Consider the following 27,389-nt stretch of genomic DNA (forward strand, 5'->3'; position numbering starts at 1 on the left):
CTTTTTAAAAGCAATGCTTTAACTTTGTGTGTGCACCTTCAGTGCTCCACCTGGCAGTGTCATTGGTCATAAACACAGCCTTCCAATAATTGTGTAGATTACGGGCCTCTAAGGAAGGTCTTTAAATTAAGCTGGTCTTTTTTGGTCACAAAGACTCAGATATATGTTGTAAAAACTGCTTTTTGAGAAAATAATTCATGGGATGTGAGTGCTGCTGGCTAATTGTTGCTCCTCCTCCCATTGAGTAGAGCATTGGGATCTGCCTTCTTGAACTGTTGCAACTAGGGAGGGAGTTCCAGAACTTTGACCCTGTGACACTATTCAGAGAGTGATGTATTTCCAAGTCAAGATGGCAAGTGGCTTGGAGGAAACCTTGCAGGGGATGGTGTTCCCAGGTATCTGCTGCCCTTGTCCTTCGAGATGGAAGTGGTCATGAGTTTGGAAGGTGCTGTCTAAGGAGCCTTGGTGAATTCCTGCAGTGCATCTTCAGATGTTACACAATGTTGCTTTTGAACATCAGTGATGGAGGGAGGGAGTGTTTATGGATCTGTTGCCAATTAAGTGGGCTGCTTTGACCTAGATGATATCTAGCTTCTTGAGTGTTGTTGGAGCTGCACTCATCTAGGCAAGTGGGGAGTACTCTATCACACTCCTGACTTGTGCCTTGTAGACTGGAGGACTTGGGGAGTCAGAAAGTTGAATGACTTGCTGTAGGATTCTTGGCCTCTGACCTACTATTGTAGCTATAGTATTTATATGGCAAGTCCATTTAGCTTCTGGCCAATGTAACTCAAGGAGGTTATCAGTGTTGAACATATTTAGTCTAATTTACTAAGAAACTGAATCCATTGCACCAATATAATTATCAAAAGGTTCTGGACAGTTTTTTTTTGAAGTCATTTTCACACATTTAAAATGAGGTTACTAACACATGGTGAAAGAACATTCTGATTAAAAATGCTTGTATTGAACCCAATTCCCATAGACTGAGTAAAACTCCATCAGGTAAGCACACTCAAATTCAGCTCTGTAAGGAAGGTATAGTGTCTGGCTGGTGGTGAGATTCTTGTGAGATGCTTCATGCATGTCTGGTCTGTCTGCACCATAGAGTATTGCCCTCGAAGCTGCTGCAGGTGTGTTCAGACTGTCACACATGTGCTGGAATGTGCCTTTGCAAATTAGGTTAAGAGAAAGATGGCGAGTTCTTGTCGAGGTTTGACCGGGGCAGCTCCCTGACACAGGACTCTGTGCCCTATGGTCTGTTTCCTGGGACGCACACCGAGACAAACATGGACTACACCTGCAGGACCATCAACTCAGTGAAAGACGCTCTTTGGTCTGCCCGAAACCTTTTGGTCTTCTGGAACAAGGAATCACCCACGACCAAGTGTTGCAGACTGGCACATTCTGACTAGGTGCTGAGAGATAGACTAAAGCCTGGGGCAGCTGCCACCAAGGTGCAGTGGGGAAAGACCAATTACAGCAGCTCTTCTTCACTGATGCTTTGTAGAATTCCCAAAGTCACTTCTTCCAGCCCCAGAAAACATTTAGTTACTGAAAGTGCAATTTCTCTCTTTTTAATCTAACTAGCTCCAAATTCCTGAAATTAAACAGATTTTCTCACCTAAGTTTTATTTAAACGCCTGGGATCCAAACCCCAAGTCTGTTTGAATCTATCCAAATCCGTTCAGATCTGTTCAGATTCCATACACGAACTGGCCAGATCTCCGAGTCTACCTCTTACCTGTCCAAATCTGGGAGCTGAACCTCCAATCTGTGCAAATCCCAGATGACAAGCCCCCAGTTTGTGTGATGTAGAAGTCTAACCCTCTGCTAATTAAAACTAACAACCCAGAGAAGCTCACCTCCTAGTTTATTTTCCTAACTCTAACAGTGAACACGAAACAAATACTATTAACAAACCTGAGCCTCCTTTTTCTTAACTAAACACTGTCTGACCCCAACTCTATAAAAGTGCTGCTCCAATAACACAATTATTGAACATTAAATTAACTTAATCCTTTAAACTCCATACAGTCTCATATACTGTCTTTCTTCTGATCTTCTGAGTCTGGGTCATCTTCTTGCTTTTTACTGCGAGTATCCTTGAATATAGTTTCTTGGTACCTTTTTAATAGATGATGCCTTCTGGGAGATTTCTTTTGAGAGCCCCTTTCACTCACTTTTTACAAAAAAAAAAGCTGAAAGTAAAGATCCAAAATGCTTCCTAATTGTGCATATCACTCAGTGATATGTAACTGTTTGAGCAGAAACTTGAGGGAACAAAATCTCTTTGCATCTCAACATTGTCACAAATGCGGTTCAATTCTGCACAGTAGCATATCATGTAAATAAACAAACATTGGAATTTGTCTCTATCCTGGCAAACTAAAGACATCTCTTACACATAGAAGTCTATATTTACATGCACTGAGGCACTAGGAGTTCCAATAACTGAACAGATCCCCAATTAATTCAGTAGGAAGAAAGTAATGTTTCAAAACTAATGCCTTTAAGAGGGCAGTTAAGAGTCAACCACATTGCTGTCAACCAATGGCATCTGAAACAGATGCTCTACCACAATAAGCTTCTGTATAAATGATTTCAAATGTGTTAGAATAAAACATGCTAAAATGACCACTTGTTAATAAGTTTTTTTTGTGTGAAAAGCAGTATTTAAATGTAACATGTTATTGACATAGAGAATTATGAAATAGGAAGGAGACAAGTAATCTCCATCGTCTACAAAATAAGTCATAGCTTGTCAAGCAGTTAATCTTTTTCTTAATCGATCCTTTGTTAAATAATTAAAGAACTTGTTGATGCAATGAGGAAATGATACATGTTAGTAGCTGTATTATGCATTAAAGTGCAATTATAGAGGATGAGGGAGTTGGGGAGAATTTCTTAACTTTTTAAGAAAGATCACTTGACCCGGAATAGCGACTGTTTTCTCTCCATAGAGTCATAGAGATGGAAACAGACCCTTCAGTCCAACCCATCCATGCCGACTAGATATCCCAACCCAATCTAGTCCCACCTACCAGCACCCGGCCCATATCCCTCCAAACCCTTCCTATTCATAAACCCATCCAAATGCCTTTTGAATGTTGCAAATGTACCAACCTTCACCACTTCCTCTGGCAGCTCATTCCATACACGTACCACCCTCTGTGTGAAAAAGTTGCCCCCAGGTCTCTTTTATATCTTTCCCCTCTCACCCTAAACCTATGCCCTCTAGTTCTGGACTCCCCAACGCCAGGGAAAATACTTTGTCTATTTATCATTTCCATGCCCCTCATAATTTTGTAAACGATGCTGTCAATCCTGCTGGGTCTCTCCCACAACTTCTGTTTATGTTTTGGGGAGAATTTGTCCCTCACTTTGCCAAGGAGAAAATTCCAGCTGTCTACTGAAAGTGCAAGTATCAAAAGTGGGAAATAGTCCTATCACATTCTCAAAGCATTAATGTGAAGTTTAACTCCGCTTAAGAAACACTTCAAATGGGTCCAACACACAGAAATTTTTAATACTGTTACCTGTAGAATGTAGCCACGGATATAGTCTTGAAGTGTCCATCCCAGAGAATGTAAGATCTGGAGTACTTCTTCTTGCTTGAGAACGCTAAACAGACGGTCCAGCAGGATTTTGAGTCGGATGGGAATAGCCTGGGTACCATACAGCATTAGGCTACTAATGTCAAACACAACGTTAGACTGGACAATCTCCACCTGACTCTGTTGATAAAGGTGATTCACTCGCAGTTTGTCTAGGGCTGCAAGAAGAAAACCACAAATTGGCATACTATGAAAAGAATCAAAAGAGAAAACAAATTGAGATTTTGAAATGTGCAGTCATGCATTATTTTAGAAAACCGTTTTCAATATGGGTGGCATGGTGGCTCGATGGTTAGCACTACTGCCTCACAGCACCAGGGACCTGAGTTCAATTCCAGCCTCGTGTGACTGTCTGCGTGGAGTTTACACATTCTCCCTGAGTCTGTTTGGGATTTTTTCCGGGTGCTCAGGTTTCCTCCCACAATCCAAAGGGGTGCAGATTAGGTGAATTGGCCATGCTTAAATTGCCCATAGTGTTCAGGGGTGTGAAGGTTAAATGCATTAGTCAGGGGTAAATGTGGAGTAATAGGGTAGGGGAATGGGTCTGGGTGGGTTACTCTTTGGAGGGTCAGTGTGGACTTGTTGGGCCAAATGACCTGTTTCCACATTGTAGGGGTTCTATATTGCAATATATCTTCCTTTATTTTTAAATTTTATCTCAAGTTAATGAGAATGGCACCTACACACAGACAATTTTCACTGTATTTTATATTGAATACACGTGATAATAAATGATTCAATCAATTCAATCTATTGAACACAATACTCCATCAATATTATGTCTTGCCTTTAAAAAGCCAAATCCCCACCTCTATAGTTAATATTTCTATTATGCAGTTTACTTGCTGAAACTTATTAAGTGTCGATCTTAAAAGAAACATAGAATCTTCACTTTCTACAGATTTTTCAGAGACCAAATTCCCATGGCTACTGCAATCATCTGTCACCATGTTCTGCAGATTCCTGAGAAATGGCATGGATGACCTTTACAGTCTCTTCCCAGGGATTCTGCGAATGTTTCACCAAAGAAACAGGAAGCCAGGTGAGTCACTACCGAAACTCGATCTCTGTGTCTGTTTTAGAAGTGTGTTAGACAACTATGGACAGGAATTCATGATTGTGCCTTTTAAACAGATTATTCTTGACTTCTGCCAATAATTGAATGAACTGTGAAGTTATTCAAATCCACCACACTCAAAAACAAAAAATAAGCTACTTGGTTTGTCCACAATAATGTGACTTGATGCACGCTGTCTGAAAATTGTGACAAATGTGAAGGCCAAAAACGACCACTTCTCAGTAAAAGATGTTTTCCTCTGTTAAGCAATGTATAAATATAATACCTTATTGACATGGAGTATTATACTCTCAGGAGTCAGGCAGCCTGGGTAAAATGAACCATAGCTTGTCAAGTTCTGAAAAATTCTAAAGGATTACAGGAAATATACTGATGACTTAAATTATTAATTGCTTGAGCTATGGATTGAAATTTAAATCAACATGTCTCATAATTAGTCAAAAACTTTCCTTGAGGGGCTACATGCTTCACTCCATACAAGGTAGGAGAAAAAATATATAGATTTACAGTGTATCTTCCATTCAGAAGACTGGAATATTCTCAAAGTGAGTTGATTCATATTTATGTCAATCCTTAACTGATGAATGTGAAATAGATCCAATGACAAACTGTGGCATCATATCCTGTGCCGTGTTTGAAGTAAATACATTTTTGGCGCTCTCGTTTATTCTCTTAGAATCTCATGAAATCATCATCTTCTTGAACCGAGCCCTTAGGATTTTTCAAAAAATTCATTGAGAGGATGTGGGTATCATTAGCTAGGCCAGTATTTATTTCCCAGAGGGCAGTTAAAAGTCAACCACATTGCTGTGAGTCTGGAATCACATGTTGGCCAGACAAGGTAAGGATGGCAGTTTTCTTCCTTAAAGACATTAAAGAACCAGTTGGATTTTTCCTGACAATTGATATCATTAAGGAAAAGCACAGCCAGTCAGGCAGCATCCAAGGAGCAGGAAGGTCAATGTTTCAGGCATAAGCTCTTCATCAGGAATGTGGGGGTGGTGCCACAAGGGGGCTGAGAGAGAAATAGGGAGGGGGATAGGGCCGGAAAGAAAGTCGCTTGAAAGGCGATATATAGATAGATGAAGGTGATACTGATAGGTCAGAGTGGATAGGTGGGAAGGAAGGTGGACAGGTAGGACATGTCAAGAGAATGGAGCTGAGTTGGAGGGTTGGGTCTGGGATAAGATGGAGGAAGAGTAGATGAGGAAACTGGTGAAATCCCCATTGATGCGGTGTGGTTGGAGAGTCCCACGATGGAAGATGAGGCGTTCTTCCTCCAGGCATCACGTGGCTTGAACTTCGACTCTTACTTCTAGACTTTTATAGAGTTCAACTTCTGCCATGATGGGATTTTAACCTGGCACCCCAGAACATTATCTGGATCTCCTGGATTAATAGTATCCTCACTGTTGGCCATTACTTTTCACATCTATCCCAAATCTGATGATGATATTCATGTCAATCATTAAACAAATGTTAAGGCCTCAAAACATACAAATCTTGGGGAACACTGGCTGTATAATTCAGTTCACTTCAAACAACAGAAGGCAATCTCTTTTTCAGTCAAACACAAACTGCTGTATTACTCATTGCACCAAATTGTTGCTCGTGTTTTACTGCAAATGATCTGCCAAGTAACGAAAGATGTGACTTTATATTGAACCCTTTTAATTGCAGGATGGGGAGGATATTCAGGAAACTATGCCTGTGCTGCAACTAGGTAAGGAGTATTTTCTAAAATTTGCACAAGACACTTACAAATTCAGTTTTGCATGGGGCCTTGCTGACATGTTTCTGCCTAATTACCTCAGTGTATCACCTTTAATCATGCTATTTTCCTATTTCCATTTAAAAACACAACATTGTCTGTTCACCTTGGTCCAGCTCTTGCTGTTTCTGGAATCGATCATCTATACGCAATCTTTCTCCTGTGTTAAGCTTTCATGTGAAGATTTTCTGATGCCAGTTGACAATTTAATTTTTATGTCGCAATCATAAAGCTTAGAGCAATAAAGGGGCCGTCCAAAATAATCAGATCCCATGCTCGCTCTTTAATCGAATTCCAGTCCAACTCCATTTCCTTGCCTTTTCCATCCAGCCTTATTTCATTTCCTTACCAAGTCATAGAGATATACAGCACAGAAACAGACCCTTTGGTCCAACTCATCCAAGCTGACCAGATATCCTAAATTAATCCAGCCCCATTTGTCAGTATTTGGCCTATATCCCTCTAAACCCTTCCTATTTATATAACTGTGCAGATGCTTTTTAACTGTTGTACAGGTCATTCTGCTATAACGTGTGTTTTGTTAATGCAAATTTGCTACAAACAATTGATGAACTGGGAACGCTATTTCTAAAGTGCGAACGTTTAAGGCGTGCATCGATTATAATGCGATTCCGGCCCCATTAGATTAAATGGTGCTGCTATTATATGATTTTCTTGTAACATAGGGTTGTATGAGAACGAAGCTACTGCATTATAGCAGAACTAACTGTAGTTTGTACGAGCCTCCACCACTTCCTCTGGCAGCTCATTCCACACACGCACCATCTTCTGCATGAAAAGCCACCAGCAGATGTGGAGTTGCCCCTCATGCACATAGGGAAGGAAGTACAACCTTTCTTCACCTCAGATGGTGAAAGCAGACTCCCCAATCTCTCCAACCCTGTCCAGGTCAAATGTGCTATGATGGGCAGGGAGCTGAATGTGGTGCCTGCCTGTTAACTATATTCCAGATCCTTAAGCGCTCCTTAATGTATATAACCTTGCATATGGTTCAGCAAACATTGTCATTTTCATGTTTCTAACGTCCTTCCTTTTAATGAAGTGCCCAGACTATATGCAGTACTGAAAGTCATTTTAGCAATGGTGAGTATAACTTCAACATAACCTCTTGCATCCATATTCAATGTTTCTAATCTACCACCATTCCCACCATTAACTATCTACTTGTTTGTGCCTGAGGTTTCTCTATTTCAGCTAGGAGATATGTACATAGGGAATTGATCATTAAAGCCTGGATTCCAACTCCAACTTGATGATTTAAAATACATTCGAGTGGGCCTAAATGTTAGTGCTGCAAAGGAATGGGAGAGGGAAGATGAGAAATTGGGGTCTATAATAGTTTTTCAGATGAACATGTGTCTTTCTAACAATCCTCAGGACATAGTGGAAAAAAAAAGTGGGTGGCACAGTGGTTAGCACTGCTGCCTCACAGCACCAGAGACCCGGGTTCAATTCCCGCCTCAGGTGACTGACTGTGTGGAGTTTGCACATTCTCCCTGTGTCTGCATGGGTTTCCTCCGGGTGCTCCGGTTTCCTCCCACAATCCAAAAATGTGCAGGTTAGATTAATTGGCCATGCTAAATTGCCCGTAGTGTTAGGTGAAGGGGTAAATGTAGGGGGATGGGTCTGGGTGGGTGTGCTTTGGCGGGTCAGTGTGGACTTGTTGGGCCAAAGGGCCTGTTTCCACACTATAAGTAATCTAATCATTACAATGCATAACATCGGAAAATTGCCAACAGGATGGGTGGCACAATGATTAGCACTGCTGCCTCTCAGTGCCACGACCTGGGTTTGATTCCACTGTCTGGAGACTGTCTGTGAGGAGTTTACATGTTCTTCCCATGTCTGCGTGCTCCGGTTTCCTCCCACAATCCAAAGCTGTGCAGGTTATGTGGGCTGACAATGATAAATTGCAAGGCTAGGTGGGTTTGAGATGGGCAGTGCAGGGTTACAGGGTTAGGGTTTGAGTCTGGGTGAGATGCTGTTCGGAGGCTGAGTGTAGAAGTTAGATTAGATTATCTACAGTGTGGAAACAGGCCTTTCGGCCCAACATGTCCACACCGACCCTCCAAAGAGCAACCCACCCAGACGCATTCCCCTACATATACCCCTGACTAATGCACCTAACACTATGGGCAATTTAGCACGGCCATTTCACCTAACCTGCGCATCTTTGGACTGTGGGAAGAAACCGGAGCACCCGAAGGAAACCCACGCAGACATGGGGAGAATATGCAAACTCCACACAGTCAGTTGCCCGAGGCGGGAATTGAACCCGGGTCCCCGGCGCTGTGAAGCAGTAGTGCCACCGTGCCACCCTCGATGGGCCAAATGCTTCCACACTGTACAGACTCTATGGAAATCGTTCAGTTGGCTCCCCAGTATTGCCTTGGCATGTCATTATCAAATCTCCAGTAGTCCTTACCATGTACCACCCATCCATGCTTACAGTGGTCACATTGACGAATGTTAATCTTCCCGGCTTGAAAGCACTCGCAGTTACAGTTCACCAGTGTGCAGCGAATGGACTGGAAATAGAGAGAGAATGAAATATCACCACACATTAACACAACACCGTTTTCACCAAATGTGTAACATTGATTTTAATGTATTCCAAGCATTAAATAATGGAAAATGTGCTTATTCAACTACCAGGCCAGGCCAAGTCAGTCGTTATAACTCATTAGATTGTCCAGAGTGGCAACTGGTGCGCTAGCATTTAAGATACCAGTCAAAACATAACAGGGGTTGATGCAGATTGTGGAATTCATTGCCATCTTTTATAAAAATATTTTCTTATGTCATGATACAAGGAACCAGTGAGTATGCATCACGTTTCCTATTATGAGGAAACTCTTCAGGTTATATAGAGCAAAACTGTTGGAAAGATCACTGTTTTTCACCCTCGCAATGAAACTTGTATTTTGGCAAACATTGTAGCTCTGGATCCAAGTATCTTTCAACTGCTGGCTTATGGATGTTGCTTATATGATCTAGGGATTAAATGTGTGCAGTTTTTCTCAGCACATTTTAGGAAAATGTTTCACCTTCAATAATCACGCCACTAACATTAAGTCAGTCTAGCAGTCACATTTGAAATTTCCCGTAGATAGCCAGCAACACATTGCAATCCATCAACACTTAATCAAGAGTGATGGGTACATGAAGGGTTTAGAGGGATATGAGCCAAATGCTGGCAAATGGAACAAGACTTAATTTTGGATATCTAGTCGGCATGGACAGGTTGGACCAAAGGGTCTGTTTCTGTGCTGTACAATTCTATGACACCTGGATGTTGGTTTGCTCGCTGAGATGGAAGGTTCATTTTCCGATGTTTCGTCACCATACTAGGTAAATTTTCAGTGAGCCTCCAGACGAAGCGCTGCTGATGTTTTGTACTTTCTATTTATATGGATGGGTGTTATGTCATTTTCTGCTCTTTTTCTCTCCAGTACATCCAGAATCTCAACCTGAGCTACAAATCTTCTCAAAACTCGCTAACATCTATGACTCCTGCTGAAGTAACATGACCAAAACCTTACTGACATCAATTTTCCTGCCATGCATTGGATTTTCATTTGAAATGATAAAAAAAAGTGTAAAATTGAGTCTAAAATGGTCAATGTTAATTGGTAGTTGAAGCAGGTGGCTAACGGCTGGTGTAGAAGTAAAAGAAACCTACGCCTAATCTAATTGGGCTGAATTTGTGTTTCCTGTGCAGAAAATTCAATGGAATAAAATGATCCTACTTCAGTGAATATAATCCCATTCCATAGGCTAGTTGTATTGCTGTTGCTCCTCTATAACAAAGCAACCAGTCAGTATTCAAAAATCAGCACGTTGAGGCTGGTGTTTGATTGTTTTTGATCATATTAATCATTTTGCAAACAACAGAGAGTGAGTGCAACAAGGAATCTAGGAACACGAGTCACCCATTCAACCCTTTGAATCTGGTCCATCATTCCCTGGGACTATGAATGATCTGCACCTAACTCCACATTGCCACCCACACACTCGTTTCTCTTAACTAAAGTGTTTCAATGTAGATATGTGATTTACATTTAATATAATATCAGTTTTGGAAGTGAGTTCCAAATTCTACTATCATTCATGTGTAGAAGTGAGTTATCCCTTACTTCCTGAAAGATCTGGCTTGGACCTTTTAAATCTTTAGATTTAGCACCTTCCTGTGTGGCCCTTTGTCAAAGGCCTTCTGGAAATCCAAATAGATCACACTCATTGGGTCTCCTTTGTCTAACTGGCTTGTTGCCACCAGAAAGAATTCTAACAGATTTTTGTCAGGCACAACCTTTCTTTGATGAAGTCACGCTGACTCAGTCCAATTTTACTATGCATTTCCAAGTACTCTGTAATCTCGTCCTTAATAATGGACTCTGACATCCTGCCAATGACTGAGGTCAGCCTAACCAACCTATTATTTCCTGTCTTCTGCCTCTCTCCCTTCTTCAGCAGGAATTTTAATTTGCCACTTTCTAGTCCTCTGCGACCCTCCCTGACTCCAGTGATTCCTGAAGGATCACCACCAATGCCTCCACAATCTCCTCAGCGAGCTACTTCAGAACCCTGGGGTGTAGTCCATCTGATCCTGGTTATTTATCCACCTTCAGACGTTTCAGCTTCCCCAGCACCTTCTCCTTAGTGATGACCACTAAACTCATCTCTGCCCCTTGACTCTCTTGAAGTTTTGGTATGCTGCTGGTGTCTTCCATTGTGAAAACTAATACAAGGTACCAATTCAGTCCCTCCGTCATTTCTATGTACCTCATTACTACTTCTCCAGCCTCATTTTTCCAGTGGTCCTATGTCCACTCTTATTTTTTATACATCAATATATCTTTTATGTATCTAAAGATCTCTTGCAATCTTCTTTTACATTACTAGCTAGCTTACCCTCCTATTTCATCATCTCCCCTTTGTTGCTTTTTTAGTGGTGTTTTGCTGGTTTTAAAAGGCTTTGCAATCCTCTGGCTTCCCACTAATCTTCAACACAGTGCTTTTTCTTTTGCTTTTTATGCTGATTCCCCCCCTTCCCTTGTCTTTCAGAGCTATCTCATCCTTCCCTGAGAATGTTCCTTCTTCTTTGAGATGAATTTCTGCTGTGCCTCCTGAATTATCGCAGAAATTCCAGCCATTGCTGCTCTGCCATCTTCCCCATTCAGCTCCTCTTCAATCAACTCTGGCCAGCTCCTCCCTCATGTCTATATAATTACCTCTATCAATTTTAATACCATTACATGTGATTCCAGCTTCTCCCTGTCAAATGTCGGGTGAATTCTATCATATTATGGTCACAGTCTTCTCTTGTTTCCTTTATCTTACATTCCCGAATCAAATCTGCCTTGTTACACATCACCTAATCCAGAATTGCCTGTTCCCATACTGGGTTCAACCTGCTCCAAAAAAAAAACAAATTTCCATCATTCCTCAAACTTCTTTTCTTGGGATCCGCTACCAACCTCATTTTCCCAGTCCATCTGTATGTTGAAAACTCCCCATGATTATCGTAATCATGTCTTTCTTCCATGCCTTTTCTATTTCCTGGTTTATTTTCTGCCCCCACCTCCTGACTACTGCTCGGATTATTGTACACAACTCCCATCAGGGTCGTTTTTTCCTTTTGTGGTTTCTCTACCCACACAGATTCTACACCTTCCAACCCTATATCAATTCTTATGATCAATTTAATTTAATTTAATTTCTTACTAAGAAGGTAATCCCTCCTCCTCTAGTCATCTACCTGTCCTTGCTCTAGGACACCTTTCCTTGAGTATTTGGTTCCTAGACCTGATCCCCTTGTTAACAACATGGTGCCTGCCAATTTCAACCTGTGCTTCAAGGTCATTTAACTACTTTCCTCTACTGTGTGCATTAAAATACAAGACCCTCAGTCCTGCATTGATTACCCTCCCCCCCTTCTCAGTGTTGTCTCCTTATCTGCTGGGTATGAAGTTAGGTTTCTGACCCTTTCAATACTTTCTGTCCTATTACTTGTTCTGGAAATTTTTAATAACCTCTCCCGAGTCCTCCCTCCCTTTAATTAACTTAAAGTCCTTGTGACCATTCTGACTAGCCTTTTCGCTAGGACCCTGGTCCCAGATCAGTTCAGGTGGAACCTGCCCCAATGGTACCCAAAAATGAAACCCCTTTATCGTGCATCACTTCGTTAGCCACACGTTTATTTCCCTAAATTTCTTATCGCCAGAGTAATTTATACTTGGCTCAGGAAACTTAAAAAATTGACAGGAGGTGGAAGACCTGGAAAAATGGTGCACTGCGAACAATGCTGGCAAAACCGTTGGTGGGATGTTAATCATGCCCCCCCCCCACCCCCCCCCACCACACACACACACATTAACAGCACGGAGGTGGAAAGAGTGAAGAGTGTTAAACTCATGGGAGTGGTCAGCTTTCTTGGACTCTTCATGTGGACACACTGGTTACAAAGGCCCAACAACGTCTCTTCTTCCTGTGAAGCTGAGGAAATTTGGCATGACAGCGACTTGCCAATTCTCATATGTGCGCCAATGAGGGCATTCTGCCTGGATGTATCACTATGTGGTACGGCAACTGTACCATTCAAGATCGGAGACATTACAGAGTGGTGAACTCAGCCTGGACAATCACAAAGGCCAACCTCCCATCTAGAGAATCTATCCACCAGGCCCACTGTCAAGGAAAGGTCACCAGCATTCTCAAAGATCCATCCCACCCTGACAATGTTTTTCTACAACCTCTACCATTGGGGAGAAGCTACAGAAGCCTGAATACTCGCATCAGCCAGTTTTAAAACATTTTCTACCCTACTGTTGTCAGAATACTGAATGGACTCTCAAACTCTTAACATTTGCCTGTACCTGTGTTTTTGTTTTTGCCACTGCTTACCTATTACTTACTTATTAATGCTACCTAACTCTCTGCTCTGCCTCTATTGCTTGCAAGACAAAGGTTTTCACCGTGCCTCGGTACACGTGACAATAAATTCAATTCAATTCAATTCAACTCCTGTGGTTGCTTTGAATAATCTACTAATGAGTGCTTGTAATATGTAAACCTCTGCATTGGTTCCTCATTTGTCCCTTGTGGGATCATGAGAAAGGGGCAGTTATTTAAATGCCTCTTCTATGGATCAGACCAATGTCAACAGAATGGGGCCCAATGCCAATTTTGCCCAGTGTAGACTCAGGGGCTTTCCTCTAGCTGGAGTAGGAAGTCTGACCACTTGGCTGTGGTTTGAGAAATGATTACCAGTATCCTGCCATCACGCAAAGAGCCAATAAAGAAGGAGAATGAGGCTGTTTTTCAGCTGTTGTATTCCTCCAACTGTTCTGTGAGGAAAAGGAAGCCAAATTGGGAAATTGGTTATAAGGGACTTGATTCAAATATGTATGATATCTCTTTGTGCTGGGGTGTCTGAGAGCTGGAGATTTCACTGAAGATACGTGAACAGGTGCTGTCGGCAAAATATTACTTCCCATGTGGACATGCTGGCAGGCATATGGAGTCGATACAATGTTCTGGCTACCTTTTCTGATGCCGATCCTTCTGCCCAGCCACAACTATACAAACGCTGAGCAGTGCCCAGCTGTTTTAATGCCAATTGCAGCATTTCAGTGGTCTATTATTGTCCACTTATAGGTTATTTGGTGACTCTGCTGCTCTCTCTCACAGGCAGTGGATTCCTGATGAAGGGCTTTTGCCCGAAACGTCGATTTTACTGCTCCTCGGATGCTGCCTGAACTGCTATGCTCTTCCAGCACCACTAATCCAGGAAGTGGAAGTGAGCATATCGACCACAGATGGGGACACAGGTGGGCATCAGGGGGAAGGGGCAGAGCATACGGTGTGAGGTGGCTGCATCCTTTATGGGCCACCAGTTCCATGGAAAGACCTTCCCATTAACGTGCTTTAATGTTCTCTGTCCAACCTCTTTTCTGCTTGCCTCAGTCTAGTCTCTGTGACGTTCCCCCCCCCCCCCCCACCCCACCAAGCCCTCCAACCCACACCAGTACTTCTCTCTTTGGGTATGTAAATGTGGTCAATTCTCATCATTAATGAACAACTAATTGAAGCAGACTGAGAGGTGGTCGGTGTAGAGCACAGAAAACTAGTGGGGCTGACCTGCCTGTTTCTGTGAGGAAATTGCAGTTTAATTCCATGTTAGTCACCAGTGGGGACAGGCTGCAGTTCCAGTAGCGGTGACTGCTCTGGTGGTCCAGCCCAGACCAGAAAGCTCCTGAATACGGACATCCTCACCACACACTGGCGGAAATATTATCAAAATGACGGATCCGGGTGGGAGCAACGATATGCCCACTTCCACTTCTGCCCACGCCAGCTGCTTGCATGTGGTTTCCAGACACATTCTACTGCCTGCTTTATTTGCTGAAATCTACATGTTTCTCTCCAACATTGCCAAATGCAACTTCTAGGACAGGAGTCCTAATTAAATTTATTCATGTGCACAAGATTAGAATGACTGTAATCCAGCTCTAAAATGAACTATGTAGATTAATAAATCAGCAAAAACTCAGACTTACAAAGATCTACATATTAGAACTATCAATTTACTCAAGTCAAAATCCTGATGAATTTCTGCAACATATATGAAATACCAAGCCATACCTTTACATGAAAATTGGTTTATTGAAGTTCTGTGCTTAATCCTGATTGCAGAATTTCTGGGTATTTCTTTATAAACTTTAGAATGGATGCAATTGCTAAGGAGAATACCACTTCAGAAAGCAGTCCATAATATGAAGGTAGGAAACCGTCCAATAATTTTACTTGTTTTGATTTGGAATAGTAATTAACAGCAGCATGCACACCATCTTCCAATTCAATTTAATGGGCATTAGCTGTCAAGTCTGCAAGTATTCTGGATTAGTGGTGCTGGAAGAGCACAGCAGTTCAGGCAGCATCCAAGGAGCAGCAAAATCGACGTTTCGGGCAAAAGCCCTTCATCAGGAATAAATGCAGTGAGCCTGAAGCGTGGAGAGATAAGCTAGAGCAGGGTGGGGGTGGGGAGAAAGTAGCATAAAGTACAATGGGTGAGTGGGGGAGGGGATGAAGGTGATAGGTCAGAGAGGAGAGGGTGGAGTGGATAGGTGGAAAAGGAGATAGGCAGGTAGGACAAGTCCGGACAAGTCATGGGGACAGTTACTGAGCTGGAAGTTTGGAACTAGGGTGAGGTGGGGGGAAGGGGAAATGAGGGAACTGTTGAAATCCACATTGATGCCCTGGGGTTGAAGTGTTCCGAGGCGGAAGATGAGGCGTTCTTCCTCCAGGCGTCTGGTGGTGAGGGAGCGGTGGTGAAGGAGGCCCAGGACCTCCATGTCCTCGGCAGAGTGGGAGGGGGAGTTGAAATGTTGGGCCACGGGCCAGTGTGGTTGATTGGTGCGGGTGTCCCGGAGATGTTCCCTAAAGCGGTCTGCTAGGAGGCGCCCAGTCTCCCCAATGTGGAGGAGACCGCATCGGTAGCAGTGAAGAAGGCTTTTGGCACACTGGCCTTCCTCAGTCAGGGCATTGAGTATAGAGATTGGGAAGTTATGTTGCACTTATACAGTATTTTGGTGAGGCCACACTTAAGAGTATTGTGTTCAGTTTTGGTCACCTTGCTAGAGAAAGGATGTTATTAAACTGGAAAGAATGCAGAAGAAATTTACAAGGATATTGCCAGGACTCAATGGTCTGAGTTATAGGGAGAGGTTGGACAAGCTCAGGCTTTTTTCTTTAGAGCATGCAAGACTGAGGCGGGGAAATCTTATGGACATGTACAAGACTGTGAGAGGCATGGATAGGGTGAATGCACTCAGGCTTTTTCTGAGGGTTGGGAATCAAGGATCAGAGGGCATCAGTTGAAGGTTAGAGGGGAAAGAATAAAAGGGAACCTGAGAGACAACTTTTTTACACAGACGGTTGTACGGATCTGGAATGAGCTGCCAGCAGAACTGGTTAAGGCAGGTTCATTAGCAACATTTAAAAGGCATTTGGACAAATACATGGATAGGATTTAGAAGGATTTGGGCCAAGTGCAGGGAAATGGGGTTAGTGAGGATGGACATTTTGGTCGGCATGGAGAAGTTTGGGCCAAAGGGCCTGTCTCTGTGCTGTAGGTCTCTATGACTCTATCTTATAAACTTGCTAAAGTAGAGGTCAGTCTGTATGATAAATGATATTTCTGGTGTTTGATTCTGTTGTAAAGGAACAAGTCTTTTCCACTTAAATAAAGATTCTTACAGAGATATGAAGTCAAAATTGGCCGAAGAAGACTGAGAAAATTGATTAAAATGCAGGACAGTAAGCAATTCCAGACATTTATGAAACTATTTCAGAACTCTCAACTAAGATACATTCCATTGAGAAAGACAGATTCTACAGTAACCTTATATAACAGCTTTTATACCCAGCTGACAACACCCTGCAGCACCTTGCCACCATCCCTCTCAATTCCTACACTTTTGTTAAATTACAAGACTGTGTCCAATATCTAGTATCGAACGAACAAACATTTCCTTAATTAGATGCTGAGAAGCTCAAAGGCATGTTCTTTGATGCCCACTATAAATACTACCTTCTCACTTCCAACTTCCTGTACATTGCTCTGACAACTGTCAAAGGTAAAAAAAAACACTCATGACTTTGGAGTCTTTGGACAAAAGCTTACGTTTCATTTATTGTTTAGTGGAACTTGTAAAGCGCCAAATGGCTGCCATATTTTGCTACCTGCATAACAGCAGTAGCAAACATTAAAATGCAGTACATTGGTGCATTTTGTTTATATTATATAATAATATATACTATCATAATATAATATATAACTATATAAATAAATAGATGAGCAGTGAGACTGAAAGAGCTCAGATTTCTTTAATGGGACAAGGTGATAACGTTGTCATAAAATACAATGGGGACAAGAGAGGAATAGCAGAAGTAAAACTAGATCCATAGAAAGCATGGGGTCTCACCACTGTTTCAGGAGTTAATGGACATAACTCCAGCAAGCACTTTCATAACACCACCCCTGGATTGTATATCCAGCTATTCAGGGATGTTCCTCCTCAGATAGGCGCATTTTCCACATGTTCCACATCTGCCTTGGTGTGAAAGCCCAGGCCTGAGGGTCAGTTATCTGAGAGACAGCTGAATATATCTCACTCCCTCATGCCAGAGAGAGGCAGCCAAAGTAAACATCAGGTGTCATGTGGTAGCCAGGCCTCCTGATAACTCCAGCTGCAAATTCATCTCTTTGAGAATGTACATGGCGACTCTGAGATGTGCCACAAACAAAATGAATTCCATTCTCTCAACATCTATTTTTATGTGTGACACTAAGAAGCAGGTCAATAGCCAGCATCCTAAAGCCAGTCACGATTGGATTCAGTCATCACCATGACAAGCCAGAGGGTGGCTCTAGAGCTATCCTTTGATGACATGGCTCTGGACTCTAGTGCCTATGATGAAAGCAGTGTTGCCACATGAAATGATGGTGAGATAGAGCAGATCATGGGCTGCATAACCCATGCTGGAAAAGCACAGCTGATCAAGCAGCAGGATGAAGAGCTTATGCTCAAAATGTTGACCCTCCTGTTCCTCAGATGCTGCCTGACCGGCTGTGTTTTTCTAGCGCCACACCTTTTGGCTCTGATCACCAACATCTTTCTCCCTGCATAACCCATGCTTCCACTGTGCCAGCCTGGGAGGATTCTGGCAGATACTCAATGGAGCATTTGTGGTGTTGTGCTGCAGGTTGCACCCATCTCTTGGGCAGCATGGTTGCTCATGGTTAGCACTACTGTTTCACAGCACTAGGGAATTGGGTTCAATTCCAGCCTCCAGTGACTGTCCATGTGGAGTTTGTACATTCTCCCTGCATCTGTGTGGGTTTCCTCCCACAGTCCAGATGTACAGGCTAGTTAGATTGGTCATGCTAAATTTCCCATTGTCTCCAGGGATATGTTGACTTGGTGAATTAGCCATGGGAAACAGAATGATAGGTCTGGGCAGTGGGTCTGGGTGGGATATTTTTCGGAGGATTGGTGTGGACTCAATGGACCAAATGGCCTGCCTCCACACTGAAGCGATTCAACGATTCTATCTCACCATCGTAAGTGTACAGTTCATACCTCCAGCTATACAGAGCAAGGAGGTGATGCTGAAAATGTATAAGTCACTGGAGTATTGTGTTCCATTTCTTGACACCACATTATAGGAAGGAAGTGAACACATTGGGAGAGAACGTACAATGGGTTTACTAGAATGGTGTCAGGGATGATGAACTTCAGAGTCAGGCAGCCTCCCGTATCCACTTAAGAAATCAAGAAGCCATAGATGGAACAAAGGATATCTGTCTCAACTTTGTGTGAATTATTTCTTCTTATAATTTATGTAATTGAGATGGCTCCAGTTTCTGGTGACTTATACACATTTTACTGTATTTTCAGAAACACAAGTAACAATAAGTTACCATATATTAGGTTGAAGGAGCTGGGATTGTTCTTGTTGGAGAGGAGAAGGCAAAGTGAAGGTCTGATCGAAGTTCTCAAAATCATGAGCAGGGTGGGCAGAGCCGTGTGAGTCAACGTGTTCCCATTCGTAAAAGGAACAAGAACAAGAGGGCATGGATTTAAAGTGATCTGCAAAAGAAGCAAGGCTAAAGGGAGGATTAACATTTTCCCGCAGTGAGTTGTTAGGATGTGGAATGCACTGCCTGACAGTGTGATGGAGGCAGAGTGAGTTGAGGCATTCAAGAGGGCATTAGATAATGATTTGAATAAAAATAATGTGTAAGGATATGGAAAAAGCAGGAGATTGGCACTGGGTGTTAGTGCTCATTTAATGGGGGCACGACGGGTCAAATGACCTCCTTCTGCATTGTAACACTCATAATACTCTGTGATTGGGCTGTACATGGTAGACTCACCTAACAGCAACATCAGTCAACGTGACCCCAATTTCCCATTCATCCACAGTCCCAGATATTAGCTTTGCTCTGTTACTGATCAACACTTGGCCCTCAATGGTAAAATTAAAGCCACAGCAAAACAAACAATCCAAACCAAATTTACAAGTACCAAAGCTGACGAGTTGCCCTCACCCATTGCCTCAGCACCTGTTTCCACATGTCTTTTCCTGACCCAGAGCTGATGCGGCCCCAGTGGTTGCTTCTTGCCTGGTAATTGGTTGTCAACTGACAGTGAGGGAAGCTGCAGATGGCCTTGCAAAGTGACCTCTGACCTTGACGACCGGATGAGGTTGTTGAACTTTATGTGGCACTAAATCCAGATCTTGGCTAGACTCTGAGTACAGACAACCATGGCTTCTTGACCCTGTTACATTTGCAGTGGTTGTCTGGAGTTTGTTTGAAGTTGAGAGGTGACATTATTTCCTTCACCTAATGAGCTGAGACCTCCAGTGCAATGTCAGAAAGCTTGTGACTCTGCCTTCTGTCATACTGTACCATCATTGGTCGCTCCTTGGATCAAAATTTATTTTGGAATGACTTACAGCAAAACCTTTATCTCATGGATACCTTTTCACTTCCCTGCTCAGACATGCAGAAAAGGACACAGTAAACCCATTTAAATGATCAGGCAGCATCATGACTGTGGGCTGTGGACTCTGTCCAATTGCAATGTCCAATCAGAAACAGTGGCTAGTCTGGCTTCAATGGGCTGAATGACATGCATCAGTGCTGTGGAGATTTATGTTGTATAAAATGTACATACCCTCTCAACTATATAAAAAAAAAGCACATGCTTAGAAGTTGTAACCTAATGTAAAATTTGTACTATCGCTAATTTGCATTAAATGAAAATTACTAGTTCACTTCCCCAGATGGCCCTGCACAGTCATAAAACCACAACCAGCACAACACATCTGTTTTCAAATGGTCTGGGCTATTATGTTCTGCGCCGTTATTTACTTCCCTGCAAAGCTGGTTAGCACTGCTGCCTCACAGCGCCAGAGACCCGGGTTCAATTCCCGCCTCAGGCGACTGACTGTGTGGAGTTTGCACGTTCTCCCTGTAGCTGCGTGGGTTTCCTCCGGGTGCTCCGGTTTCCTCCCACACTCCAAAGATGTGCAGGTCAGGTGAATTGGCCATGCTAAATTGCCCGTAGTGTTAGGTAAGGGGTAAATGTAGGGGTATGGGTGGGTTGCGCTTCGGCGGGTTGGTGTGGACTTGTTGGGCCGAAGGGACTGTTTCCACACTGTAATGTCATCTAATCTCATCTAAAAAGCTGCCAACTTGGTCCAGAACAGTTGAGGTTTCGATCTGTTCTGGTTTGCAGCTGCAGAACATTTTGCTATAGCACTCTGAGCTGATTTGCTGGTGAGAAGGATTCGATGTGATTAAAAAAGTCTAATCCCCTGGTATCTCTGTTGGCAAGATTAGCAACTGTTGGCTATTTTTCCTTCCCCTCCAAGTGCACAGTGCTGTTTTACCTCATCGACTCCGGTAAGGGGGAATGCTTAAAACACAATGCTGCAGCCAATGACATGAACACTAACGATGCCTGCAAACCAGGAATGACTTAAGTGCAGATTCCTACCCCAATTATAGTCAGTTTTGTAGCACAATGAAAGGTTACCACTTTATTTGAATTGAGAGAGCACTGTTTTCCATGTTTTAAAATAATGCTCCTGGGTCACAGTATGACTTTTAAAATAAGCCGATGTCTGCTAATTATACTCAGTTTGCCAGCTGAATATGCAGACCATTGTTCAATGGGGGTTCAGGAGGCTTTGATCGTTGCACTTAAGGAAATCTGAGGCTGAGTACAATCAAGGAAAATGGACCATTCAGGAAGGATAACCACCATGTGACCCCTCTCCTGGCTAAAATCTCTTGCATCCAACAGAAATAATGCCCTATACATAATTATATGACTGTCACATTAAACAGCAATGTGTTTCCCTTATAAAACAGTGACAAGTGATCTTGCCATGTACTGCAGCTGACTAAATAGTCCCACATATGGACAAACTCCATACAGAGCTCAGGAACTGGTTTTGAAAATTTGAACCCTCATGCTTAATCATTCTCATCAGGCTTTGCAGGAAGTACAGCATCTTCAAGGAAAAAGTTGCTTGTTTAGCCAACTCGGTTGTAGAGTGCAATCAGGCACTCGAAGAAGGCAGCCTCATAGTCAATGATATTTTTTGACTGACTAGGTGCTGCAAATCTCACATGTTCTGAGTTTCATAATTTTTAGACTATGCTTTAATTCGGGCGGCACGGTGGCAAAGTGGTTAGCACTGCTGCCTCACAGCGCCAGAGACCCAGGTTCAATTCCCACCTCAGGTGACTGACTGTGTGGAGTTTGCACGTTCTCCCCATGTCTGCGTGGGTTTCCTCTGGGTGCTCCGGTTTCCTCCCACAGTCCAAAGATGTGCAGGTTAGGTGAATTGGCCATGCTAAATTGCCCATAGTGTTAGGTAAGGGGTAAATGTAGGGGTATGGGTGGGTTGCGCTTCGGTGGATCAGTGTGGACTTGTTGGGCCAAAGGGCCTGTTTCCACACTGTAATGTAATCTAATCTAATCTAATTCCTGCAAACTCCAGGGTAGCCATAGATCTTTGATATCACTGTTTAGCTTCAACTGGCGTGTTATGCATCATTCTGGGCCTAAAGCAGATACAGAGGAGATTTACCAGGATAATTCCTGGGATGAGAAAATTCATCAAAGTGGAGATACTGGAGAAGTGGGCAGAGCTATCCTCAGAGCACAGAAAGTTAAGGGAAGGCGTATCAGATTTGTTCAAATTTTGAGTAGCTTGGATAGAATAAATAGGAAGACCTGTGTCCTCTAGCACTGGATCTTTGCCGTCACTGGGTCAAAATCCTGGAACTCCCTCCAAAGGGCATTGTGAGTCTACTTACACCAAATGGACTGCAGCAGTTCAAGAAGGCAGCTCACCACCACCTTCCCAAAGGTAACTATGGGTGAGGGACAAATGCATCCCCTCAACAAATTACTTTTTAAAAAAATAGAACAAAGGAAGACTAGAGGAGAAATGTTTTCACACAGACGGTTGTTAAGAGTCAAAATAGACGATTTGAAACAGTGGTGAAATCAGATCCCATCAGCAGTTTGGAAAGGCAGTTGTAGTTAAAGAGGCTTAATGTGCAAGGTTCTGATGGTAAAGCTTGGCTATATGACTAAACTGGATGGCTGGGGCAGTCACAAATATCCTCCCTGTCTGCTGTAAGATTCTTCTTCTATGATTGTCCAAGAGACAGATAGTAGCTTGCGGTGGTTATTCTGAGCTAATTACTCTGTGGCTGAAGCTGAGAATCAAACTCCAAAACAATAGGAAGAACAAGATTGCAAAGTGTAATCACTATAGTGACAGCTAAGCATAATCACTACAGCGAAGGTCATAAATGTGCGTGTTGGATGTTGTCACTGTAAAATAATGTACAAACATTCCAGAACTGAAACAGACCTGTTGGTTGCTTGCACCTCAACTTCACATAATGGTTAATTTAGGTTAAATTATACATGTTTTTCTGGTAGAAAACATATGTGCAACTGGAAGCAATTTCCATGGCCAAACTATTGTATCCAATACCTTTAAAAGAAAACTTCAGTAACAACTGGAGGACACAAAGTTGGAAAAGGTGATATCCAAAAAAACAGCCTATCACTGACAATGCGCAGGCATATGATGGTTAATTTGTGTGGTAGGAAAGGTAAAGGATCTAAATCCAGAAGGCAGTATGGCAGTTGTGGTGTGTCCCACATTATTCATATTCTATATGATTTTCATATATGTATTTGAGCCACTGATTGTACTTACTTACACCATTCTTCAGTCAACCCAGAAACTGTTATCCACTGAAGGGTAGTTTCTGGAAAGTCACACGCATATAGAGTCATAGAGATGTACAGCATGGAAACAGACCCTTCAGTCCAACCTGTCCATGCCGACCAGATATCCCAACCCAATCTAGTCCCACCTGACAGCACCCAGCCCATATCCCTCCAAACCCTTCCTATTCATATACCCATCCAAATGCCCCTTAAATGTTGCAATTGTACCAGCTTCCACCACATCCTCTGGCAGCTCATTCCATACACGTACCACCCTCTGCGTGAAAATGTTGCCCCTTAGGTCTCTTTTATATCTTTCCCCTCTCACCCTACACCTATGCCCTCTAGTTCTGGACTCCAGTGATGTTCAAAAAAATGCCTTGATGAATCACCAAGCACTGGTGAGGAAGGAATATCAATGGTTTTCTGATAAGATGCCAGCTGGTACTGAGCAGAAGCTGTGCATTAATGACTGCTCCTTCTGATTTGGATATAGACATAGACTCCATTGGCCCTGCTTTTAAACAGTATCTGAAATAGCAGCTGAACCACACAGACAGTGTGAAAGGGGTCTGGCTAGTGTGAGAGAATCCATCATTTTAACATGCACTGTCTTCTCTCACACGGAGTACCACTGATGTCTGCAATGGAGCATATGGAAAACCTGCAGTGAAAATCTTGGCTACTCCCCAATCCAATTGCAAAATTAAGAATGAAGAGTAGTGGTTAGAGTTTCCAAGTTTCAACATCCCAGATGCAGCCATCAGATGCTGGTGATTTACCGACTGTGGGTTCTTTGAATTTTAGAACCAATCTTCTTTCAGTCATTACCTCTAACAATTCCTCCATATCTTATTTCGGTTCTTCCAGTTACATCCTCGCTTCCATCAATGTAAAAATTGGTGTCATGTATTTGGTATCACTGCCACAGTTTCCTCCTTCACAATTCTCATTCATTCTCCAGTAGTAATCTCCTCTACTGGTTCTTATCCCTTTCACAACTGATTATAAAAAATGCTACCATTTCACTCAAAAGGAGGCACAGCCAATAATAAAACATGTCAAAAATATCCAGAATGGGAATCTATAGAATAACTGCCCAAATCAAAAGATATAGTGGGGCAGAGAGAGGTTTAGACAAGAGAGTGCATTTTAGCTGATTAAGTGATAGAAAGTAGGAGACACAAGAGGTACAATTTTAGGAGTGCACAAAAGGTGATTTGGGATGGAGTTGGCTATAGATTGAAGCTCTATATTGTCCAATCTGTACCAACTCTAAGGCTCAGTTTGCCCCTATCTATAGTGTTGAGCTGATTGGGTTTTCTTATCTGCTATCCCCTACCATAATCTACATGCAGTCATTGTAAAGTAATTCCAACTCTTTATTAACGCTATAAACACTGCTATGATCTGTTATTGAATGCTGCCCACCATGTCAGACTCTCTTTGTGTGTTCTTATACCACTGACTGATTTACATTAACTCCTTACTCCACACTGGGCAGCATGGAGCATATAATAACAATTTTGCAAGTCTTGCCTGGGTTATAGCCTAAGATTGCTTCCCCCCAACCTAAACATTTAAGGTATTGCTTTAATAGCCCAAACTCACCCCAGTGCCTGGCCCTATTTCCAGGCAATCTTGGTATATCGGCTGCTGAGATATCAATGGTGATGGTTGTTCTTATAACGTCAGGGCTCTGAGCTGTTCCTGAAAAGCTGTGGGTAGATTCACTTTGCCAATTCCTCTTAGTGGTATTAGTCTGAGCTAATCATACAAATGAGCAAGGATTCCCATGCAAAGTCCCCAGCAGGAAGCAGACTCAATCTCGATGAATAACTAATGGTTTCAGTATATCATACTTAATAACTAGTTGTATTACACCTGAGATACTTGATGGTCTCTCGTGAGACATCAACTTGAGAGTAAATGCACCTCACTATCGGCTATTTTGACATAAGAACTACAGTTTAAAGGGTACTTGAAAGCACGGGGAGAGATACTTTTAACATCCCTAATCTCCCAGGATCAGTTTATCTCCTGATAGACACAGCCTGATGGTGTCATTTAACCCTTTCAGGTGTTAACAGCAGCCAGCTAGTTGGCTGGATGATTGGTTCACAATGTAGAGTGATGCTGACAGTGTGGGTTCAATTCCTGCCTGAGTTTCCCATGACGGACCCTCCCCTCAGCCTCTCTCCTTGCCTGACGTGTGGTTAAGCCACCACCAGTCATGGCTCTCAATGACAGAGCAGCCCTGTGCTCTGGTAAGACTATGGTGACTTCATCCTCACCACAAATGCGACATATTTCCTCAAGATTCAGAGGCTCTGTCTGTCATCAACACACTGTGTCAGTCTGATTTCCTCGGTATGAAGATGTCACTCTTCCCCTGGGACAGCCACATAACTGAGGTCAGTACCACTGGCACATTAATGGAATAAGAGTCACTTCCTATCTAGATGTGCAAACGGATGGATGGGAATATGACTGTCCATTTACATACAGTGAATAATGCCTTGATACCTTCGGACAGTCAGCAACTCGAAAGACCAATTGCTGCTGAAGTATATGTATACTGAGGTGAGCAGCAATACAGGGCATCAGGTTCCTGCTCATTGAGGTGGTCCACAAAAAATCATGGTGTAAGGCATCCTCTGGCATTTACATTTTCCAAAATGTTTGTGAACAGAGTTGGTTTGGACTGCCACTGCTAAGTCTCACAACATAGATCTCCATAGGTCAGCTCTGCAGGGTGCATCTTACAGCACATGGTCCCCTTCTGCTCAGTCATTTTCCTGTACACAGACGTAATTGTGGATAACAGTCACAGACAGCTTTGACACTCATAGCAACACATAAGTGACTGCTTCTGGGAGCAATGAGCCATTTGAATGAATGCCAGATGTGGTTCACTTGGTCATATTCCTGCCCTTCCATTGGGCCATACCTAACACTTGGACACAAAAACCATCAGCTGACATCTCAGTGGCACACTGTTGGCGGCGCCATCTTTTGGATATGAGTTTAAAAGGAGGCTTCGCCTACCCTCTCAGAATGACATCAGAAATCCCACGGTGCAGTTTCAAAGAAGCACAAGAGAATTCACCTTGGTGTCCTAGTTAATAGCCACCAACTAGATACACCAGGTCACCCCCACACCGGGCAGCATGGTGGCACAGTGGTTAGCACTGCTGCCTCACAGCACCAGAGACCCGGGTTCAATTCCCGCCTCAGGCAACTGTCTGTATGGAGTTTGCACATTCTCCTTGTGTCTGTGTGGGTTTGCTCTGGTTTCCTCCCACAGTCACAAAGATGTGCAGGTCAGGTGAATTGGCCATGCCAAATGGCCCATGGTGTTAGGTAAAGGGGTAAATGTGGGGGAAAGAGTCTGGGTGGGTTGCTCTTCAGAGGGTCAGTGTGGACTTGTTGGGCCGAAGGGCCTGTTTCCACACTGTGAGTAATCTAATCTCTAATCTAATCAAATTATCTGGCCATTACCATAAGGCTGTTTTGCAGCAATTTGCTGTGTTCAGATACATTTTTTTTCTGCTCTGCATTAATACCCAAAAACATCAAAGCTCAAATACAAATTATGTCCTATTTCACTTTTAATACATCGTATATCCTGCCATTCTTTTATAGTGCAGTCAGCTGCCCTAAAAGCAGAGCATGCTCAACAGTTTCAATCCATGTTTAGTACTTCCCTGATGATTAACAAACTTCAATCCAAAGCCATTAAGCGCTAGTTTAGCACCTGCTATTGGTGGATCTTCATGCTGGCTTCGGCCTAATGCCAATTCAGGGACCAGCCAACCTCAGAGCTATGGCCTCAACAGCTGCCCGCAGCCCTGGGCAGGGGGTTTGAAACACAGTCAGGGTGACTGTGAAGAAGATTGAGGATCGTACACCACTCGACCGCACCCTGTTTATTAAGAAGGTACTGTTGGGATGCTGTGGGTTTGCTGCAGCGGATGTATACTGCCTGCAGGATTTCCCTGGGGCAGGCTACTTTGATGTGACCTTCAGAAGTGTGAAGCAGTGCGAACAACTCCTGAAGGTTTTCA

At 43.0% G+C, this 27,389-nt stretch overlaps 1 protein-coding gene across 1 annotated transcript in view; it reads right to left on the bottom strand.

Annotated features, from left to right (window-relative positions):
* bnc1 (basonuclin zinc finger protein 1) overlaps positions 1–27,389 on the bottom strand; it is a 131,168-nt gene that overhangs the window by 48,473 nt on the left and 55,306 nt on the right. Inside the window, exons 2-3 of the mRNA XM_072564783.1 lie at positions 8,913–9,015; positions 3,540–3,775 (exon numbers count right to left, since the gene is read on the bottom strand). Of these exons, the coding sequence (XP_072420884.1) occupies positions 3,540–3,775; positions 8,913–9,015 (339 nt within the window). The remainder of the gene's footprint in view (positions 1–3,539; positions 3,776–8,912; positions 9,016–27,389) is intronic.

This window comes from Chiloscyllium punctatum, chromosome 48 (genome assembly GCF_047496795.1).
Source record: "Chiloscyllium punctatum isolate Juve2018m chromosome 48, sChiPun1.3, whole genome shotgun sequence".
NCBI classification, from domain to species: domain Eukaryota; kingdom Metazoa; phylum Chordata; class Chondrichthyes; order Orectolobiformes; family Hemiscylliidae; genus Chiloscyllium; species Chiloscyllium punctatum.